Here is a 23,152-nt window from a genome sequence, read left to right as displayed (position 1 = left end):
ATAAATTATATTTGATAACAGTATATTTGTTTAATGATTTTATTTACATTATAATTTTGTAGTATATCAAAGCCAAACTGAACTAAAAGTCAGAATTGATACGGCAACATTGCTACGTTGACGTCACAATTTGGATATACTTATATATAGTTTATCCAGTACATATTTGGCCTAAACATATTTTTCCATTTTATATAAGATATGCTCTTATTTTTACAGCTTAGCCCCCTTTTATACTCTATTTTCGGTCGAAAAAGGTCATATATAATGGTAAGACATACATTTTCTATATTAACAAGAGCTGGTCCTTTTATTAAGAGGTAAAGGGTTCCTCGTTGAATTGAAATTTGGTTTATAACTTTCATTTTAAAATATCATTGTTATTTATGAGCTGCTGATGCAGAGGTCGGGGTGGGTCGGGATGGAATGGGCCGGTTTCTGGTAAAATGAGATTTTTAAGCTTAGGCGGATTTTAGATGATATATAGAGAGATCGTATGGCATTAGTTAAATCAGATATTATATGTGGATAATATTTTATTATCCGTGAGATTTGGAATTAAGCCGTGAGTAATCGGGTACTAAACTTCTGGGATTTTTAAAAATAATTTTTTTACGATTGGTCGGTTGAAAGGTCCCTTCGGTTATTCTATAGAGGGCGTGAATTAAATTTAACGGACTTACAGGATAAAATGGGAATATTTTACGATTTTATAGTTTTAATGACTGAATAACTACTTGGAGATGTTCAATTCTTTAAAGAAAAAGGAAGGGTAATTATCTTATCTAGTATATTTATGTATAAATTTTGGAAAGAACGGATGTCTTCTGGGATGATTTCTAAGTTGGTCATTCGCCAGTCGGTACGCTTAATGCCAAGGACCGTGGTTCAAAGCCCACGTTAAATAGTAGATCCAGTCCAGATAAACTCATAGTTGGTAAAAAGAGACTTTAAAATATGTAAAAAAATGAATGAATTTTATAAAAGTGGATCTGGGATCTCCGAAAAATTCATAACATTTACACATTATTACTACAAACCGCATAATAATTTTCTGAATATATCCACTCGTCATAATTTGTATGAAATTCGCCCGGGCTACAAACTGTTAATTCCCTTGTTAAGTAACCACATAGGAAACCCCCGGGCTTAATTATCCTTAAGATCCGTCTCAAACTTAACACGTTTCAATTTTACTTCGCCCTCGTCCGTCCTTCACGTCTCACATCGCCCTGCGGCCCGGGGGGCAAATTTCGTGCGAATAATGTTTTCTTATAAAGCCGGCCCTCTCTTTACCAGAGGTCATAATTCATTTTCCAATTTCGAAATTCGCGAATTTATTTGCGGCTTGGATTGAAAAACTTCATCTATACAAAGTATGTTTCGAATTAAGGGGGGAATAGTCATTGTCGGATACAGTTTCGCTAATTCCCAATTCAAAATGTTTTTCTTAAAACTCGGATATTTGGATATTCGAGTTAATAAATTATTTTAGTATGCTATATGTTTCTTACAAAGCTTTCAATCGCCTCTTGATTAGAGCTAAACCCAGTATCCTCGGGGGAGGGGAATGTTCTTTTGAGGTCAAGAAACAACCAGTAGTTACCTGAGGCTATACGGTGGATGGCACGTCCGTTAGAAGTTAGAAGAAATAATAATAGATATGAAAATAACAATTAACATTCACTAAAATCACTGTAACTTTTGAATAGGGTTGCAAATTACCCAAATCGGAGAGAAAAAGTTTGCTGTATTCTCACAAATTAAGTCTCAACTAGCGTTGGGAACTGATATTGACTATGGACTGTTTAGTAGTTGACTACTTTTTAATATCGACTGTTTCAGTCGCTATTTTTGTCATTTGTGTTCTCACAGATTTATAAAGCACTGGCATTGGTTATTTAAATTGTAGCTTCTGAACTTTTAATGGATTTACAGTGGGTATAAAAGAAAATAAAAGATCGCTGAAATTAAATCGTTTGGCAATGTTTGACGTCAATGTAATATAAAATTGTTAGCACGTTTTATAGCCTAAAAAAAAGAAACAGTGCTTGGAACATTTGCTGATGACACAGTAGTTATGGCTAAAGTATATCTCCAATGGTATTCCATTCCTATCCAACAAGATCTACAAATGGTCTAAAGTCTGCACAATACAGCTTAATAACTTTAAATCTCTCTATGTTAATTTTGCGTTTCGATGAAATGACAAGAGCCTATTTATATCATTTGATGGATGCCTGGTTCCTCAAGCAGAATGAGCTAAATACCTAGGCCTGATAACAGATTAAAATAGAAATATAACGTTTGATAAAAAGCAGAGCAGATCAGATTCAAAATTAAACCACAATACTGGTTAATTGGAAGATACTCTCAACTTGCCTTAAAATCAAAGAGATTGGTTTATCAGTCAGTCATAAAGCCCATTTGGACCAATATGGTGTAGATATATACTAAAACATCAAATCAAGTAGTAATTCAATGCTGATAAAGAACAGTTCTTCGGTTAATAACTAATACGTAACAACGTAACCAATGAAAAACAACCTCGAAACCAAATGGATTTACAAAGTTATACTATATTTCGCCTTAAACCATGAAATAAGGCTACTAAATTACTGTAACAGGCAAGCAAGAAAGATACTAGACAACACGCAGGAAATCAAGAGATTGAAGCTTACCAAACTACACGAAGTTGTATGTGTTACGAGTAATGTTAGCTTTAGCTTAAATAGTTGTAAATACGACCCTATATGTTACATGATAAACCCATTGGACACTGCTTTAATTCCACCTGAGCTGGAATACGTAAACCTGGAACCTTCACGGTACCCAAATCGCATAATATACCGACATGAAACACGTCCTGCTAACTGCTAGAGGACCTAACTGCTAGACTACCATCCAAACTAAGGACGAATCCATATTCCTCCAAGCAGTTCAATTCTCTAAATTCTGTGGTTCAACTATGTGGATGATAGATCTCCAAGTAGCCTTCAAGTATAAATGTAACAGATCAATTGAAAAGTCCCCGGCCTACCATAGTAATAAAACAAATTTTTTTGGCAAAATTAGTTTTTTTATTCAACATAATTCCCTTCAAGGGTGATACGCAGATTATAGCGACCCTCCAACTTTTCGATACTATTTTTGTAGTATGATTTGCCCTTTGCTTCAAAATAGGCCTCAGTTTCGGCAATCACCTCTTCATTCGACGAAAATTTCTTCCCAGCGAGCATTCTTTTGAGATCTGAAAACAGGAAATAGTCGCTGTGGGCCAGATCTGGAGAATACGGTGGATGAGAAAGCAATTCGAAGTACAATTCATGGATTTTTGCCATCGTTTTCACTGACTTGTGACATGGTGCATTGTTTTGGTAAACCAGTACTTTTTTTTTCTTGAAATGTAACCATTTTTCGGCGATTTCGTCCTTTAAACGGTCCAATAACGCTATGTAATAGTCGCTGTTGATGGCTATTCCTTTTTAAAGATAGCCAATGAAAATTATTCCATGTGTAGCCCAAAATACAGACGCCATAACCTTGCCAGCCAACTGTTTTCCCACGCTTTATAGCGGGTTCATCGTTTGTAGTCCACTCGGATGACTGCCGATAGGACTGCCAATGTCACATATCGACGCAAAACCTCGGGTTTATTACGCTTGATCATCTTCAAACACTGTTCCGAATCATCAACTCGTTGTCAAAAGTGAGCTTGCGCGGCACCCACTTTGCACAGAGTTCTCTCATACTTAAATATACGTGAATGATATGATGTACACGTTCAATTGATATCTTTAGAGTGCCTGCTATTTCATTAAATTTCAATTTACGGTCATCAAAATCATTTTGATGATGATTTTTTAAATGTTTCCATGGGTAATAACCTCTTTTGGGCGTTCACTGCGTTCACCGTCTTTGGTGCTGATTTAACCATGTCTAAATTTAGTATATCAATCCTTGGTGGTTAATTTTCCTGGGGCAGTGTTCGGAAACTCGGCAACAAGCCAAGTTTTTGCTTGAACTGTATTTTTTTCGTTCAAAAAGCAATATTTTATCAACACGCAAAATTCCTTTTTATCCATTTTTTTCACAGTAATAAGAGTTGCTTCACTCAAAATGTCATAATTCACAAACTAATGACCCGACAGCTGTCATGTATACACGCATCTTTTGAGGGTTAGGGCTAACTAAAAAACATATGGATTTAATTCTATAAGCGCCATCTATGTGTCAGGCCCGGGAATTTTCAATTGACCTGTTACCGTCTAGTATAAAGATATGTTTCCTTCATTGAACAATTCCATTTATATAACTGACGTTTGGATATATGTTTGAAAAATATATATCTTATTAGTTATTTATCTTTGTCGCATCGCCATCTACTAGGTTCACTGGTGGGATAAATTCGATAATACTTTGATAGAAAATAGTAAGTTCCCAAAAAATATGTTTTAATTATTTTCCTGTGGACTTTTCAACGAAATATTACAATATTAACTTCGACAGTTTACGTATATTTTAATTAATATACCGTATATAATTATGGTTGAAGACATGGCGCATTAAAGCCAATGAATCAAAATCCACGCATATAACGTTTACCCTGCGTAGAAGAACATGTCCACCAGTAAATATCAATCATCGTCAACTCCCCCAAGCAGAGCATGTTAAATATCTTGGTATGCATTTAGATCGACGCCTAACCTGGAAGAAGCACATACTCTCTAAACGGAAACAACTAGGACTAAAATAATATCAAATGTATTGGCTCATTGGGCGCAAATCCAAGTTATCATTAGTTAACAAGTTATTGCTGTATGAGTCTATGGGGTACCGCTAGCAAATCTAATATATCCATCATTCAACGGTTCCAAAATAAGGTGTTGCGTGCCATTGTTGATGCTCCGTACTATATTTCAAATAAAGTGATAATACGCGATATTCCTCTAGAACCTATAACGAGTGTAATCCAACATGTTTGTGTGAAGTACTTCGAAAGAGTGTCAGTGCATCCCAATGTACTCGCTAATCAGCTAAATATGCGACGTGATAGTGAAGTGCGTCGACTAAAACGTTTAACACCACCTGATCTGATTACTGGACATATGTAGAGTTTAGAATAAGCATTAGAATAAGACTAATTAATTAAGATAATATTTTATACAGAAGATTGCTTAATGAAGTGATTTTCTACATGCCATGTATATATAATATAAACAGAAGAAATACTTATTGCCAATAGGGCAGATTGTGGACTCACGAAAAGTAATAATAAAAAAAAAAACCGTATATTGTTATTCGACAATATATTGATGAGAAATAGTAACTTCCCATGTTTAACCGTGGACTTTTCAAGCAATTGTTTTTACCAACCATATTTCGTTCGAAAGCATAACTGTATATAAACTGATATATGGTGGCGAATCCTGGTAACTGTTAAGTCCAATATACCTTTGGTGCATTACTTTCTCATTTCGCACAATTCAATTTTGTTTCTCGTTTTTCAAATCAGAGAACCTATTTGCCCCGACTAGTCGGAGGTTTAAAATGAATTTTTCACTGAGGTCTGTTCGGAAAAGAGAAGGAAAAAAATCGCACTAAATCCAGATAAATATGGTCCCATTTGCTCCCTCGCTGAACTTTAATTTGTGAATGTATTTTAAAACTTAGATCGCAGAGAATTAATTGAACCAGATGTCGAAGGTTCGGGAACTGAAATAAATTAATATCGTAAATACGTAAAATATATCGAAATAGTGTCATAAATTAGAAACAAATAAATCTAAAATAAAAACAAATACAACATAACCTACATTTTCGTGATATAAACCGTCATAGAGTATATATAGACGTTTTACTTAAATAGGCGAAACCGAGGAAATGTTTTGCGTGGCCCGTTCAATACTGGCTTTGAGACCAATTTTTTGGTTGGTTCATTTGAATTGGCCCACAAAGACGTTTGATTGGCTCATTTCTTTGACGCGGTTGGTTGTTTCAGTTTGTTTGCGACGCCATTTTTGTGTGTCTGACATAAAATACAATTCGCATTTTTGTGTCTTAGTTAAATATAATCACTATTATTTAATTATAATGTATCTTCATACTCGGAAGTGTTGTGTATCCAGTGTATGTTCGGAAATAAAAACCAGACGTAGTTTTCCTTGTAAGAAACAACTGAAGTTAGCTAGATTAAGGATGTGTGTGTGGCATTATTTTACCTCGTACGTATACAATTATTTATATAAAGCATTTGTGTTCATATATATTATAATTTACAGGAATACAACAGAAGAAAGCGTGAAAATACTACGCACAGTTTAAACACAAAATGTGTCCAAATGGGACGATGCCAAAATTACATTGAAGGTAAATGTGATTATAGTACATGAAATGATTTTGTTACCTTTAAAAAGTTGTTTGTAAAGTGCAATCAATTAAAAACATAATCAATTTGAAGGGGTTCATTTACTTGAAACAAATGTATATTGGTCCAGATACTTATAATTATTATTTTGGATTAAGGCTCCTTAACCGAGATAATCTTTTCAACAAGAATGTTAATAAAATACATTAATACAAAATAATATAATACAATTTGTAGACTAACAAGATGAGCTTGATTGTATAGAGAAGAGAGTATCATGCCTGTTTTATTATATTGTTAATAGATGCTTAAGCTGTCTTTTTAACACGTCGATTTTACCATAATAAGAGCACAACAATAATTTTGGTATATATCATACATTTTAATTTTTTGTTGCTAAGTATTAATTTTTGGTATGTGTTCTTCTTTCTGACGTATATCGTAAGATTGAAGTGCTTTAATTATCCATTTCATAATTTTCCCAATAACATTAAAAAGGGAAAAGGAGCTATAGACAATTTTGATTATATTTGCTGCGAGATATGTTGTTTTCAATTAGATTGCCATCGTTTTTATATCCACATTTAATTATTTTTTATTTATATATTTATATTTCATTGTTTGTATTTATATACATTATATATTCATTATATACTTATATTTTAGTTTTTTGATATTGTATAATATTTGTATTTATATAGAATTTTATATTAATAAACGGTTTCCAAGAATTACGTTTTGGTTCTATTTGAAATTTAATTGGTTAGTACAATGTAACGTTAGAGGTCAGTCATGTGGTGCATATGAAATCGTCGACCAATGACATGTTCTCCCAATAGAATATTTTCATTACAGGTGCCTGTAATGCTAATTTAAACTAACCAATGAAATTCAGCGAAATAACGTTCTCAGCGCCTTCCTGCTGAGACCACGCAAATCAATTTTGATTTCTTTTATATTAAGTTAACACTCTACATATTACTCTATGATAACCGTCAGTTCTGTCAAAATCGTCAAACTTTATGACTGAAACATCGGTTGTCTGTATTTGTCATTGCATTTTTGTCAGTGATTAAACACAGTCCCAAAATATAAAATGCCACCCTCGTAATACGTTCCTGTTTATATTTTTATGGCATTTTATTAAATTTAAATTACCTATATTGGAAACTCGAAATCACCGAACGAGATAATTATTCAGCAATGTATAATTAAGTTCAATATGATCAAACAAAACATGGTGTGAAATAATTTAAATTTGTTCTGATATATTTGTTTTGAACGAGTATGGGTACACACTTTCGGTCCTATATTTTAATTAACTAATTTAATTTTTCTATCGTTGGAAAATACAAACCAAATTCACAATATTTTGATTTAATTTGACATTTATTCCTGTTAATACAGAGTATAACCGGGCGCCTTGATAATTTTATAATATCATAACTATAGATTGTATTAAAACATATTTTAATATTGGCGGGCGTACTACGTAAGGTTATATATATATTAAAATTTACTTACCACGCCATTTTCTGGTGGATCGCCGTTGCCGGAAGTGGATGTTACTACGAGAAGTAATGCTTCGTGTTCTATGCTGTATCGGTCGTAGTCGGCCATGCAATATACCTGAGCGTTGAAGGCGTGTCCGAAAATTTCACCTAATTTCTTCGCGTAGCTTTCCGATTTTCCAGTTTCAGTGCCGTACAGGACAGTTGCCTTGATGCGTCTTGATAAAGCTCGTCCAAATAACTTTGAGGTGAACTTTACAGCCCTAGAAAAAAAACGAATATCAAATTGTTGTCTTGCTAATGGTGGACTATCATTTATGCTATTTCACGTTATGTTTCAATTATTTTATGTTGTTATTTAAGGATTAATGTCAAGTTTAAGTAGAAATATATGTAATTAAGATATAAAAATTCCCAGCTTTGGTGTCAAACATTAAGGGTCTATATTAAAAAAAAAGTCAAAATCAAGATGACAAAAATAATTCTTAGCGCCAGATTAATTAAAACAGTCATTTGATGTTCCAGCTAGAGTAATGAAGTATTTCATGTTATCAAAAATATTTCGGAATTGTGCTTTTCAGTAAGTATATGAATTAAATTATAATCACAGAGAAAGAAGAGTTTTACCTTTATAGGCAATTTTTCAAGTCACTACTTTGAATTTATTCATTGTTTTAATCGCTATGCTAAGGGCCGCGAAGGCATTTGATTGGTTTATCTCGTTTCTGTGGTGTGTTGTTTATTTGTTTGGTTTGTAAGAGTGTGTTTAGTTTTTATACGGTTTAGTGATTACATTGACGTTAGTTCATTAGTACAATATCACTGGGTAATACAAGCCCAGGAAGTGTTGAATACCGAGATCCATGGATAGTAAAGAAATGCAGCAGAGTTTAATTCGGAAGAAGTATCCGACTATCTTTAAAAACTTGAGTGATGATATTTAAAATCCGAAACTTACTGAATTCACTATAATCATTCAAATATTCAGTTTTTAATTTCAGACATTAATCTATCTCCGAAACTAAATTAAACTATACCAACAGGAGATATTCTTTTATTCTTTGACCAACTATTTGATAGTTAAAATTTCAAGGGAAGAATAACCGTAAATTTATTATATAATAAATTTTAATGCATAACGATTGGGTACTTAAATAGTGTAGGTCCATCAATAAGTGTGTCCCATCAATTACAAATGTAATAACTACTTTAAAGAACAATATTTTAAGTAAGTTTCCAAATGTATATATTAGATAGAGAGACTTATAGTTAGCCCTGACCCTCCAAAGATGCGTGTATAAATTTGACAGCTGTCGGATCATTAGTTTGTGTATTATAGCATTTTGAGTGAAGCAACTTTTGTTATTGTGAAAAACTGGATACAAAGGAATTTCGCGTGTTGATAAAATATTGTTTTTTGAAGGGAAAAAATACAGTTGAAGCGAAAACTTGGCTTGATACTGAGTTTCCGGACACTGCCCCAGGAAAGTCAATCATCAAGCATTGGTATGCTAAGTGACTGGGTGAAATAAGCACCGAAGATGGCGAATGCAGTGGACGCCCAACAGAGGTTATTACGGACGAAAACATTTAAAAATTCCACAAAATGATTTTGATTGACCGCAAATTGAAATTGAATGAAATAGCAGACCCTCTGAAGATATGAACTGTACGTCTACGTTATATCATTCACGAATATTTGGGTATGAGAAACCAAAGAAAAAAAAAAAGAAAACAAAGCAAAGGGTGCCGCGCGAGCTCACTTTTGACCAAAAACAACGACGAGTTGAGGATTCGGAGCAGTGTTTGAAGATGACCAATGATGGTCTACCGTATTCTCCATATCGGGTTCCCAGCGACTTTTTGATGTTCTCAGATCTCAAAAGAATGCTCGTTGGAAAGAGATTTTCGTCTAGTGAAGAGGTGATCGCCGAAACTGAGGCCTATTTTGAAACAAAAGACAAATCGTACTACAAAAATGGTATCGAAGAGTTGGAGTGTCGCTATAATCAGTGTATCACCCTTGGAGGGAATTATGTTGAATAAAAAAACTAATTTTGCCAAGAAAATATGTTTTGCTATGGTAGGCCGGGAACTTCTCAATTGATCCGTTATAGTTTAAAGTGGGCTCGGAACCACGGTCCTCGGCATTAAGGCTACCGAAACAGTCGATATTAAATAGTAATAAAATTAGTGGGACTGAATATAACGACCGAAAAGAGTCGACTGAAACAGTCACTGGTAAAAAGTAATACATCAATCGAACCAAAAATAGCGACTGAAACAGTCGGTAGTCGACAACACTACTATTTATCAATTTACCCGACCAATCAAATTATTTGAGTAGGTTATCATAACCCCATATAACTTCTCTCTAATGGAGACAATTATTGAAATATCTCTCCATTATTCTATGATTATAATAGAATGGAACAGTAACAAAGAATATGGTAGCAAATATATTCCATACTTGATTCTGCAATAATATGCAGTGATATTGATATATAGTAAGACCTGCACTCACTAAAACAGTTTAGTGTTGAATTATTAAAAGTAAAAACGCACCTTGCGATTTGCTTGAAGTGGAATTTCCTCTTTGGCTTGTTGCTTTTTCCTGATTCTCTTCCTTTCTTCCATACGTGACATTTCCATGCAGCTTCCTATAAATATTATTTATTAATCTTCATGTTCATTGCTATATTAGTAATGATATAAATGATTTTTATATTATAGAAATAATAATCAATTAATACGTTAATATTTATTAATATTTTATTTATTCCATTTATTTTATATCTACATTTTAAGTGTTTATAATATAATTTGTTGATTAATAAAATATGGCTAAATATCATAAATTAGTGTGAGTAATATTTTGATTAAAGTTTTGTAATTCGAAAATCTGCGTGTACAATAGTAAAACAGTAAATTCAGATTATTATTTTAATCTTTTGGACAAGATAGATATGAAAATTCATGCTTAGAGACCTAGTTTATACAGAAAAAAATTATATTTTACATTAACGGCAACACAGAAGACCATTGAACAAAACAACTATTTCTGTTATCAACAAAAATTGTAAAATATTCTAAAAATCAATTCACGTAGTGATGATAATGTTAGATTTTGTTCAACTATCGATTTAAACATGGAGGATATAATGAATCACGTATAATTTGTTCTGACCACCTAATAAAACGATATCTTGATCTTCTATCTTGATAAAATTTACTTCAGTGGCTTCAGAAATTGACTATGGGTAATATATGTGACGTATCATAGTTCAACTATCAACCATGAATAAATTTTATCAATAGTATGTGTATTATAGGTGTTTGTATGTATTGTGCTGGTATTTCGATATATCGATATTTTTAAATATATATTTCATTTATATATTTATAATATATAGGATCTATCAATCAGAAAAGATTTCGACATTTTACAAAAGATATTTCGATAATTTTAATACGAAATAATAATATTCATATATCGGCTCCGAAAATATCGATATTCTCTAAAATTTTAAAAAGTAGCTATTTTTTTATACATATATTTTAAAGTGTCCTTTTACCAACTATGAGTTTATATGGACTGGACCTAACAGGTCTATTGAAAAGTCCACGGCTTGACACATAGATGGCGCTACTAAAATTAAATCCATGTTCTTAGTTAGCATATAAAATATTGCTTTTTGAAGGGGAAAAATACAATACAGCAAAAACTTGGCCTGATTCCGAGTTTCGGGACACTGACCCAGGAAAAACAACCATCAAGGATTGATATGCTAAGTTTAGACTTGGTGAAATGAGCACCGAGGACGGTGAATGCAGTGGACGTCCAATAGACTTTGTTACTGACGAAAACATTTAAAAAATCCACAAAATGATTTTGAATGACTGTAAATTGAAATTGAATGAAATAGCAGACACTCTAAATATATCAATTGAATGTGTACATCATATCAGTCACGAATATTTGGGTATGAGAAAGCTCTGTGGGTGCCGCGCGAGCTCACTTTTGACGAAAAACAACGACGAGTTGATGATTCGGAGCAGTGTTTGAAGATGATCAAGCGTAATAAATTCCGAGTTTTTGCATCAATATGTGACAATGGATGAAGCATGGCTCCATCATTTTCGAAGTCCAATCGCAACAGTCGGCTGGCAAGGTTATGGCGTCTGTATTTTCCGATGCGCATGGAATAATTTTCATTGACTACCTTGAAAAAGGAAGGACTATCAACAGAGATTATTACATAGCGTTATTGGACCGTTTGAAGGATGAAATCGCTGGAAAATGGCCGCATTTGAAGAAAAAGAAAGTGCTGCTTCACCAAGACAATGCACCGTGTCACAAGTCAGTGAAAACGATGGCAAAAATCCATGAATTGGGCTTCGAATTGCTTCCTCATCCACCGTATTCTTCAGATCTGCGGGCCAGCGACTATTTCCTGTTCTCAGATCTCAAAAGAATGCATACTGGAAAGAAATTTTCATCGAATGAAGAGGTGATCGCCGAAATTGAGTCCTACTTTGAAGCAAAAAGCAAATCTTACTATAAAAATGGTATCGAAGAGTTGGAGGGTCGCTATAATCAGTGTATCACCCTTGAAGGGAATTATGTTGAATAAAAAAAATAATTTAGCAAAAAATTTTTTTACTATGGTAGACCGGAGACTTTCCAATTGACCTGTTACAGTTTAAAGTGGGCTCCGAATCACGGTCCGCGACATTATGAGAAATCATCCCAGAAGACATCCGGTCTTAGCCAAGCTGCTCATTCTGGATCATTTTCATTGTCGGATTTTGCACTCTTGCGTAGGACGATCACATATATTAAACAATCACAAACATACATTTTACGACCATACCCCAGCAGGATTCTAACCTGCGACTATCGCAACAGTAGGTGGACCGTCTTGTCGCTTTTACCACTGCGCGAACCAAGCCGGCAAAAATAGCAATATTATCAATATTATTTTAATATATATATATATATAATAAATGATGACACTATATTAATATAAAATAAAACACGTTTTTGGTTCATATCAGGCTATAATAACTTCGATATGCGCTTCAGCTTTAATGGAATGAACGAATAATTTCGGAAATTTTATATACAAGCAAATTACTATATCACCCCATTAAACTTGTACATTTTATAACAGCGAGGGTGATTTTAATGTCGGTATGTTATTGGGAACATACATACCACTGCCTATTATCAGCGAATATACGTACAAATGTAATATGAATATCCGATAATCTGCTATAAAGCAAACACACATTACTTATAATGGAGTAGGTACGCTTTGACGAGATACTATAATGATTTTACTATTAATAAATTTTAATTAATATTTTCGGTTACTAAAATGCATCCAGTATTTTAATATGAGCTTGAATGTATACTGATCCTTTAATGAAAAAAATAGGCACAATTATATTATAGTTTTATAACTTTTTCTCGTCATTTTGCCAACACGTCAACATGGTGCCGAAATAATGATGTTGGTTTGGCAGCCATTCCATTAATCCATTTTCAAACTTCTTCAACATTTCGAAACTATGTACCAACCAAGTCGTTATGTATCGACCTGAAAAAGTTTTAATTAGTGCTATGCTTGGTAAGTAGGTTGGGTGCAGCAAAACGTTTTAATCGAGCTGCAAAAGCGTATCTTTAATAACTTTTACGTCTGTGCGAACATAATTAACGTAAATAATAATGACTATGCGACTAATGACTAAGTAAATAATGACTTTGCGTCTCTTTCTTGCCTTTTCGCTATTGCTGGGTTTTTTGCAACAAGACGTCGTTGAATTTGTTCGTAATGCAGTACATGATAGCAGTGCTGATCTCGCCAGATGCATAGTAAATCTTGACCATGAATATTCCGTTTTGTTGCCGATATGGATGGTTCTCTTGGAATGTGATAGTGTATTCAGTTTTAGTTATACAGTTATGTCACTGAGCTCGTCTTTTCTTGCCTGTTAGATAATAAAACCGTGATAATGAAACTGTATGTTCTTCAATAATTTATGTGGTAGCCATTTTCTTATATAAATATCTGGAAATAGTTGATGCATGAACCACCAAGTTGCTTGAAAATCTTATAATTCATTTCTTTCAATTTTTTTGGTCCTCAAGGCTACTATCCTCAGTGACATTAAAATCATCACTTTTAAATCATTGAAATGAAAAAGAAAACTTGTTATATAAAGGAGCAACATTACCGTAGATGTATAAAAGTGCCTGATGGGCTTCGATAATAGATTTCTTCTATTCAAATAACAAAAATATGGAATGTCGATTGATTAGCGTCTGTATATACTGAATAATAATATAATACTAAAGGTAAAACTGTTAATTTATATAGAGAACACCATATAATATAACAATTAGGGTAGCATAATTGAATTAAAATACATGTAATTATTTAACAGTCGTATAATCTTTCATGATAACTAATGTCGTGTAATAAAATGTTTAACCGGCACCTTCACAAATTTATCCCACATCAAAAATAGTATTTATGATATTATTCTTAAGTTTATTTTTGATATTAAAAATTATTGGATTGTGATTGGTATAAATTTATTGACGCCTGCCCAACAAGGATATTGGAAACATTTTATTTTGCAATGCTTCCTGTTTGTTTGCAATTTTTGTACCAATTAGGGTTTATCTGGTCTGGATTTACTTAACGCGAGCTCTGAACCACGATTCATAACTTATTGATTGATGAGTGAATTTACCACCAACTAGACACGACTACAAACCTGGAAAAACGATCCAATATAAGATATTCGATCTTATCCATTCTGGTAGCTTTTCTTATTGAGATGGGTGTTTCTTATCGAATTTTACAGCCCTGTCACCGTTTATGTAATAGAGATAATTTTTTAGGCTTCTTATCATATATCCCTTCCATTAAAGGAGTAAAAGCATTTCATGGATAATGTCAAATATACTACAAATTGCAGTTTGTAAAAATGTAAAATTCGTTTTAAAATCGGAGTGAATTTTCCCTCTCATTTTTACTTTAGTTCAAAAGAGTCATAACGTGGCCTGATGCGTCGGAACTGGAACATGGGACATCAGAACAATCTAATCAGTCTAGAATTTTATAGATTTACGATCGACAACATATCGACACTGTTGTCAAAATGTCTATATGATTCTTAAAAACGTCGGAGATAATAATTAGAGATTAGGAACATGCAAACTTTCTAAACCAAAATTTTAACTTAATGAGGCAATACTGCTGACAGAATCCCGATGATTAAAATAAATGTTGTGTAGAATATTGAAGTTTTCCAATTTCCAATTGCATTCCAATTTACATTTACATTTCACATTTACATTGAAACTGTTTTACCTATATATATATATATATATATATATATATATATATATATATATATATATATATGTATATATATATATATACATAATTTTTAATAAATAATGTTTATACATGTCACTGCTGTATTTTTATTATATGAATCTCACTAAACAACACTACACAAGATCAGATGGTTTGATTCTTTTGACTCTGTGTCCTGGTCTGGTGGTATCCAAAAGCTGCAATAATTTAATATTCTCATGAGAATGGAGTCTTTCCTCATGCCCCCTTACAATTCTTTTGATTTCTTGACTGACTGTGAGTATCCGAACGTCTCGATGTAGGTAATCAGGCCTATAGAATTTGGGTGCGCCCACAATACCTCTCAGGACTTAATTCTGAAAAATTTGTATTTTATTTGTTACTCTTTGCATAACAGCCCCATAATTGATCTTCGTATGTCCATATAGGTTTCACTATTTGCTTATATAATAGCAATTTATTATATACTGATAATTGCGATTTTCTTCCAATTAGCCAGTACATTCTTCTATATTTCAATTCCAGTTCTTTTCTTTTCTTCTTTATATGTTACTCCCAGCGAAGCTTTGTATCAAGATTCAAGTTATTGGTGTTTGTATGGTCTGTTTATAGGTGAACTGCACATGTACAGATTTACTTTCATTAATTCTTATTTTCCAAGCTTGTATCCAATTATTTATATTGTCACTTGCCTGTTGTAATTTTCACGAGGCTTCTTTACTATTGTCTCCGACAGCTATAATCGCAGTATCATCAGCTAATGTAGCCATCGTATTATTCTCCATTTGTGGTATATCACAAGTGTAGAGTAGATAAAGTATTGGTCCCAGTACACTTCCTTGTGGTACACCTGCTTTAGCTTCTTTTATTGTAACGTAAGGTTCTCATTGTTTGACTCTAAACATTCTGGTTGTAATGTATGATTTTAATAGTTCGGTGTGTTGTTTTGGTACCATTTAAGCTTGTGTTACATCTAAGAATATAACTGAGCATATCTTTTTACTTTTGTAGGTTTTTTCAATAACATCTGTTATTCTGTGGACCTGGTCAGTTGTTGAGTTTGAGAATTAATAAATAAAATAATTATTGTCAACTGGAGTATAGCTTGCTATTGTAAATTTTAACGGGGTCCACTTGGAAAAAGTGGAGAAGTTCAAGTAAAACAGTAATACAGGAGAAGGAAATGGGATCCATTGCTGAAGTAATAAGAGGAACCGGCCAAGGCTTTTACTACTCGAAGATAGTACATATGGAAAAGAGAAAATATTACAATCAAAACGGCTCTTTCGTACGCTCATCATGTTAATCCTTAACAGTTACAGACTAAGTGATTTTTCTCTATAATATCGTTCGGGCATATCTGGCGAATGAATTGTGAACGAATACTTGACAGTTGTCCGGGGCACAATCAACCTTTTGAACAAAAGACGTAGTGTGAGCTCTGGCATGAAAAGTATGAGATTGACACTGTCCGCCACAGTGGCGAGATTTAGAGGAGAATATTCGATGTCCTGCGGCATCAACAGCGCGACAGAGACAGAGAGCTTGCTGAGAAGTAGACACCCTTCTTGAACTCCGACTAAGGATTGATGGTAATGAGACTCTGGTCAAACACAAACTTAAATAAAAAGTATTAATACCCTGACCGTGATTTGAACTAACTAATGCCGCTTTACATAATAGGAAGTTGCTGTCGCTTAAATCATATATCAATTAAAAAATATGTACAGGTTTACTTTCAGCCGCATCATCAAACTATGGCCCACCCTATAGGCAAATCGAATTGTTGTTGTTAGCAGTCAAAACACTGCTTATTCATCCGATCTAGACGTTGATTGAAAATGACTGCTTACTCTATACTGGGCTGTTGATAGACAAAACAGGAGACAAAAATGAAATATTCATTTATCTAGCGGGAATACATGAATATTTTCGGTGGGCGGCCGGCCTTGTTCCGACAAATTGATTTTGCGTTCTCTCCTCTGGAATTTGTGGGATTTTGGTCTGGGGCGCGTATGAATTCCAAAAAAACCCGATTTATTCTCAAAAAAGGAGTATCAATTCCTCATTTGCATACCGCTGTTAAAAACAATCGCAATAAATGTCGTTCCGTTCGGTTGAAGTTTATTTAAATGTCAGGTTATTGTGCGATTTTGTTTTGAGTATTTAAATTTTAATCAATGTTTTTGTCAATGTTTAAGTTTAAACACTATTCTTAACTAAATGTAATTGAGCAATTTTTCAAGTTGAAGTGGGGTTAGGAGTACTGACTACTTTCAGTGACGCACTGTCAGTATTCGTTTTCATGTGAATTGGCTGTTGTCGTTGGCTTTTTTATATCTATAAAGCTATTAGCTATATTCATTAGTTTATGTATTGCTTGTTATTATCTTTTCCATCTGAATTGAGTTTATCACATAAATTTTAGATATTATAAGCGTTAAGAGGTCTACTGATTTGAATACCGTTTTTATTATTTTCATTTACTTATCTTACATATATTATTATTTGTTCTTGCACCATTAAGATTTTATTTTTAAATAGTATACAATGATAGATATTCAGTTGCAAATGTCGTCAAAAAAAACTTACAGGTGTAGTGATTTTCTATAATAAAAATTATTTTAATTAAGAGTTCTTCATATTCATTTTAAAATATTATTTAAGATGACATTTGTACCAATAATTTTGAATCCAATGAAATATATTCTATATATATTATATTCTTGAATTGCATGCACAGGTTTATTTTCTCCAGCATTATCAAAACGATGGTCCACCCTATAGTCGAAGTCGAATTGTATTCTCCAAAAGGAGTATCAATTCCTCATTTGCATACCGCTGTTAAAAACAATCGCAATAAATGTCGTTCCGTTCGGTTGAAGTTTATTTAAATGTCAGGTTATTGTGTGATTTAGATTTGAGTGTTTAAATTTTAATCAATGTTTTAGTCAATGTTTAAATTTTAATAATAAGGAGTACTGACTACTTTCAGTAATTTTCAGTGCACTTTTCTTTTTTTCCTGATTTACCAGCTGAAAAGGTTTCCTTGCTGATGTTAACGAAATTTAAAAGAGAAGATTGCCCGTGAAGGCGCTTTATTTGGGGTATGAGAACCTTTGGCGGCTTGAGCAACCGCTTTTTGGGGATATCGTCTTCGGGGTTACTGGATTGGGAACACCTCTGACTGATCTGATGTGGGAGTTGTTGGAGAGAGCCGAGGTTGCATGGAAGTTCTTGTATAAGGAGAAAACGAACCGTCTTATTTCTGGTGTGTCAGTTTCTCGATGCATTTGGGTATTTCTGACCAAACCATGGCGCGTTCAGAATTTGCCAGAGAAGTTTATTTTGCATTATTTGAAGCTTTTCCACTAGTTCCGGCCTGATAAACCGATACCAAGTGTTAGATCTATATAACATCACGGATCTGATAAGCAGCTTGTAAAGCAAAACTGTAATCATCGGAGACAATTTACTTTTTCTGCAGATGAGAGGACTGTGGCGACGCCGTAGCCTTTTGAGATTTCTTTATTTATCTGTGATGACCATAGGAATCTACGGTCAATCTACAATAATATATGGCTTTTTGTCGCGACGGGATTGAACCTTTTTCCACTCTCAGCTGGTAGGCCCGGATGTCTCTCTGATTGTGAAAGATTATGGCCTGGTTTTTTGGGGGTTGATTTGCGACCTCCAGAGATTTAACCATTGGACTATGGCATTTAATTGAATTTGTTTTCTCTGAGCGCCATCTACAGAACGAGAACTGGTGAAGAAAGCTGTGTCATCCGCGTATTGGGTGGTTTTAACATCTTCCTTCATTGGGATGTCTGACATGAAGAGGTTGAATAATGCCGGCTCTAATGCGGAACCTTGGGGGATTCCTGCTTTGACTGATTTAGGACTGGAGAGAGTATTACCGATCTTTACTTGAAAAAATCTATCCGACAAAAAGGAACGTAGTAAAATTATCAGGTCTTCGAGGTAAACCTGGTTCGATGGCTTTGTGTATTAGGCCGTCGTGCCAAACTTTGTTAAGGGCTTTTGTTAGGTCTAAAAAGACTGCGCAGAGCTTGTGCTTTTTCTTCGTGACGAAGTGAATTTTTGCGGCCAATCTAGTGGTCTGATGTGCATATGAATGTTTGGCTCAGTGAACTGTTTGAGTGCAAACAGGATCGCTTTTCATCAATCTTGGACATTGAACTAAGCAGGCTGATGGGCTTGTAGTATGAAGGCGAAGAATCTGCCGCTTTTTTCGGAATCACGACTATGTGTGCATGTTTACAAATTTTTGGGAAGTGTTGCAGCCGCATGATGGAATTTATGGTATTGGTTAATTCCGAGTGCCGCTTCTGTGAGAGCTTTTTGAGTTGGAATACTAAAATTTCATCGTATCCAGGTGCCTTTTTGGGTTCAAGACTGCTGATGATTTTTTGTAGCGCTTTTGGTGAAACTAGATGGTTCAGTGATGCACTGTCAGTACTTGTTGTTATGTGAATTGGCTGTTGTCGCTACCTTTTTCATATCTGACATAAAGCTATTACTTATATTCTATTACTTTATGTACTGCTTGTTATTATTTTTTGCATTTAATTTCAGTTTTCCACATAAATTTTACATATTATAAGCGTAAAGAGGTCTATTGATTTGAATACCGTTTTTAATATTTTCTTTATCTTACATGTATAGTTATTTGTTCTTGCACTATTCAGATTTTCTTTTTAAATAGTTGATAATGATAGATGTTCAGTTCTGAATGTCGTCAAAAAAAAATCGTATAAGTGTAGTGATTTCTATAATAAAAATTATTTAAATTAAGAGTTCTTGATATTCATTTTAAAATATTATTAAATATATTGTACCAATATTTGTGAATCCAATTAAATATATTCTATATATATATATATATATATATATATATATATATATATATTATATTCTTGAAATATATATATATATAACTGACAAGAACTGGCAACTTCGCAAATAAAATTTTAACATTCCATGAGTCCTTATGAGTAAACTTTTGTAGGGCAAGCTGCCGTACAGTCAAAATTCATAAGGAAAATAAAATGTCAATGCCAGTTCCAAAATCTTGTAATTTAATTAAATATTATGAATTAATTATTTATAGGAAACAACATCTGTTGCAAATATTCTGAAATTAAAAACTGTTATAGGTTAGAATTAAAAAATATTGTAGATGTGATTTGTTTTTAAAGAATTGTTTAGTATTTTTTCGGTGCCTGTGAATTTTGTAACTGTGATAATTTTAACGATAGATGGCGTAACATGTATCGCTAGGGATATTTCTTAAACGGGGTACTAATCTTTCTTTCTCTCTTCTTATCTGCTTGGGGCTCTTTCTTATTTGGTATATTATATTGGCAATCGATGTTGGTACACGTGTTGAATTAACTGGTTATTAAAAAATTAACTGTATGTTTAGATTGAGTGTGAGATGTGTTTTATTTATGTTAAAATAATATTGGCGAAATATCATTATCTGAACAGTCGCTCCAACAACTTTTTTGTCACGTTGTCACTTTTTTCGTTTAAATTATGATATATATCTAGTAAATTAAGATATTTTATTTTAAACAAAATTAGTTTTTAAATAAAAGTGGTATAATTGATATCGTTAATAAATAATATCTTTATAACCTCAAAAGTTTTGAAGAACTAGAATTCGAAATTTGAGGCAAAACGGTAGATATATTAACAGAATTGTGACAAAATGATTCTGCAACAAAATAATACTCAGTTATATATAAAATCCGTAAAAACTTAAATTGTAGTCGCTCGTTCAGGTTGTTAAGATATGATTTGTTTGTTTGAGTAGTACAAAAATCAGTCGTCGTCCAAAGTATTGTCCATCGATAGTCGCTACCTTCTCTCATTTTCATCATCCAATTTCTCAACTCATTTTTTTGGAATCTTCATAAGAAATGAAGCGCTGTTTCATCAGTTCGTGACTGTCTCTCGTTTTCAATATTTTTGGGCTATCTAGAATAGTTCTTGTTTTCGATGTTAAAATCATCAGTTTGTGTTAAAAAAATGTTAAAACCAGTATTCACATATTTGAATCGATTCAAATTACAGTAAAATGGCAAAAACTTCCCGAAAATGCAATTTAGTCGGTACAAATTCAGACATTTTTATCACAGTGAAATTTTTTTTGATCACACTTGTGTAATTATAGTGAAAAGTGAAGTTGGTCAGTGAAGCTTAAACATGAAGTATGCTACAAATGTAGCGCATTAACCGATACGTCAATTTAAAACACAGTGGTACCATCTGCAGTAAATTCTCTAAAATTAATTTATAGGCCTGATAATTTGACAGATAGGTTCATAATTTCAGAGTTTCAGCGATGAGTGGAATAGTAAAACTTTGAATTTGATTGAAAATACATGAATGTATTTTAATTACTTTAATTTGTATGTTCATTTCTGCAAAGCGAAAAATAGATGAAGGTCGTTTTTTTTTATTTCTCGTGATGTTTTTTTACGGCTAATGGGGTAATTGGAAAAACGATTTTAGATTTAAAAACATTTCGATTAAACCGGATTTCTTTCGCTTTTAATACCGCCTCGCCACTTGACCGATAGCCGATGGACTAAATATCGTTAGTGGAAAGATTCTTTGAATTACTCGTATTAATTGGAATACTTTTTCACTTCGAGCTCGAAACGTTTCATGTAAAAGCTCAGCCGGTTTCTCTAGCAGTTAATTCATAATTATTTTATTTTATTATGGGTCATGACACAGTTTTTAAAGTATTTGGTACTTGTTTGAATTATGAAAGCGCTTATTGAAAAAAATCCAACAATTTTTTGCATTTTCCATCTTTCTGGATACCTGACGATAATTTGTTGAAAGAATGATGTTCGATTCGACATCAAAATCTGTTACACATTTTATGGTATTCTAATTGATTAAACATTAAGAAAGATTTTCAATGGTTCATACATGATTTTCATTATAAGCAATAATTTGTTGTTTATCTGTTACTAACCAACAAGTTATTATTTGTTGTTTTATTTTCTTTTTCTGAATGAAAACATAGCTATAGAATTACCAATTAATAAACATAACCAAATATGAGATGATACATTTTTTAAAGTATTTGGTACTTGCTTGAATTGTGATTACTTTTTCTCATTCTAAAAAAGCGTTTATTGTGAATAATTTAAACAATTTTTTCTCATTTTTCTGGTCACCTGACGATGATGCATTGAAAGAATGATGTTAAATTGGAAGCGATCTATTTTAGCACTTTTAAAACGGTATGTCAGCAGAATCAGTAGTAATAAGAAGGTTTTATATCTGGTGAGTATGCTGGGTGCGGCTGCAACACTGTATCCTTCACAAATTTTGTAACGTGTGGTTGAGCGTTGTCAAGCCAGAAGACTTTGCGTCTTTTCCTTGCATACTATTGCTGATATTTTTTGTTCCAATAAGTCATTACATTTGCTTTATTAACGTTGCCTGACATATACAGGTTTCATTCGTTCACACCTTACTGAGTTCACCATATGCACGGCAAGACTTTATGACCTTGAATATTGGCTCTCCTGGACTAAACCATGCTTTTTTGCGCTTGAGATTGCCGTAGTAGAACCACTTTTCATTGTCAGTTGCAGTACGCCAAAGAAAATTCTTCTTTCTTTGAATGACAAGCTATGAAATCGCGATATTGAAAGGTTTGAAATGGTATCAATTCGAATTCGGACAATTCGTGAGGTCTCATTTTTGCCTCTTTCTGAATATTTTCTATCGCTATATGTAAACTCCTGAGGTTCGTCCATCGATCGATGGACGAACCTCTCCTGGAAACCGTTGAATAATCCACTCAGCTGTGTGAAAGTTCATTGAAA

General features: G+C 33.2%; 1 protein-coding gene across 5 annotated transcripts in view; it reads right to left on the bottom strand.

Moving 5' to 3' along the window:
• Positions 1–23,152, bottom strand: part of Nos (Nitric oxide synthase) — a 203,947-nt gene that overhangs the window by 19,577 nt on the left and 161,218 nt on the right. For all 5 annotated transcript variants that reach the window (XR_013004646.1, XR_013004645.1, XM_076397284.1 and 2 more), the window contains exons 9-10: positions 10,444–10,538; positions 7,892–8,141 (exon numbers count right to left, since the gene is read on the bottom strand). Coding sequence is in view for 3 of the 5 variants with exons in the window: in XM_076397284.1 (XP_076253399.1) it covers positions 7,892–8,141; positions 10,444–10,538 (345 nt within the window). In the remaining 2 variants the exon portion in view is untranslated. The remainder of the gene's footprint in view (positions 1–7,891; positions 8,142–10,443; positions 10,539–23,152) is intronic.

Source organism: Rhynchophorus ferrugineus, unplaced genomic scaffold (genome assembly GCF_030347505.1).
Source record: "Rhynchophorus ferrugineus isolate W39M unplaced genomic scaffold, kcgeb_rfMv2 rfM2, whole genome shotgun sequence".
In the NCBI taxonomy this organism is placed as follows: Eukaryota; Metazoa; Arthropoda; class Insecta; order Coleoptera; family Curculionidae; genus Rhynchophorus; species Rhynchophorus ferrugineus.
The sequence above is the reverse complement of the archived record's forward strand: the minus strand, read 5'-3'. Positions and strand labels throughout refer to the sequence as shown.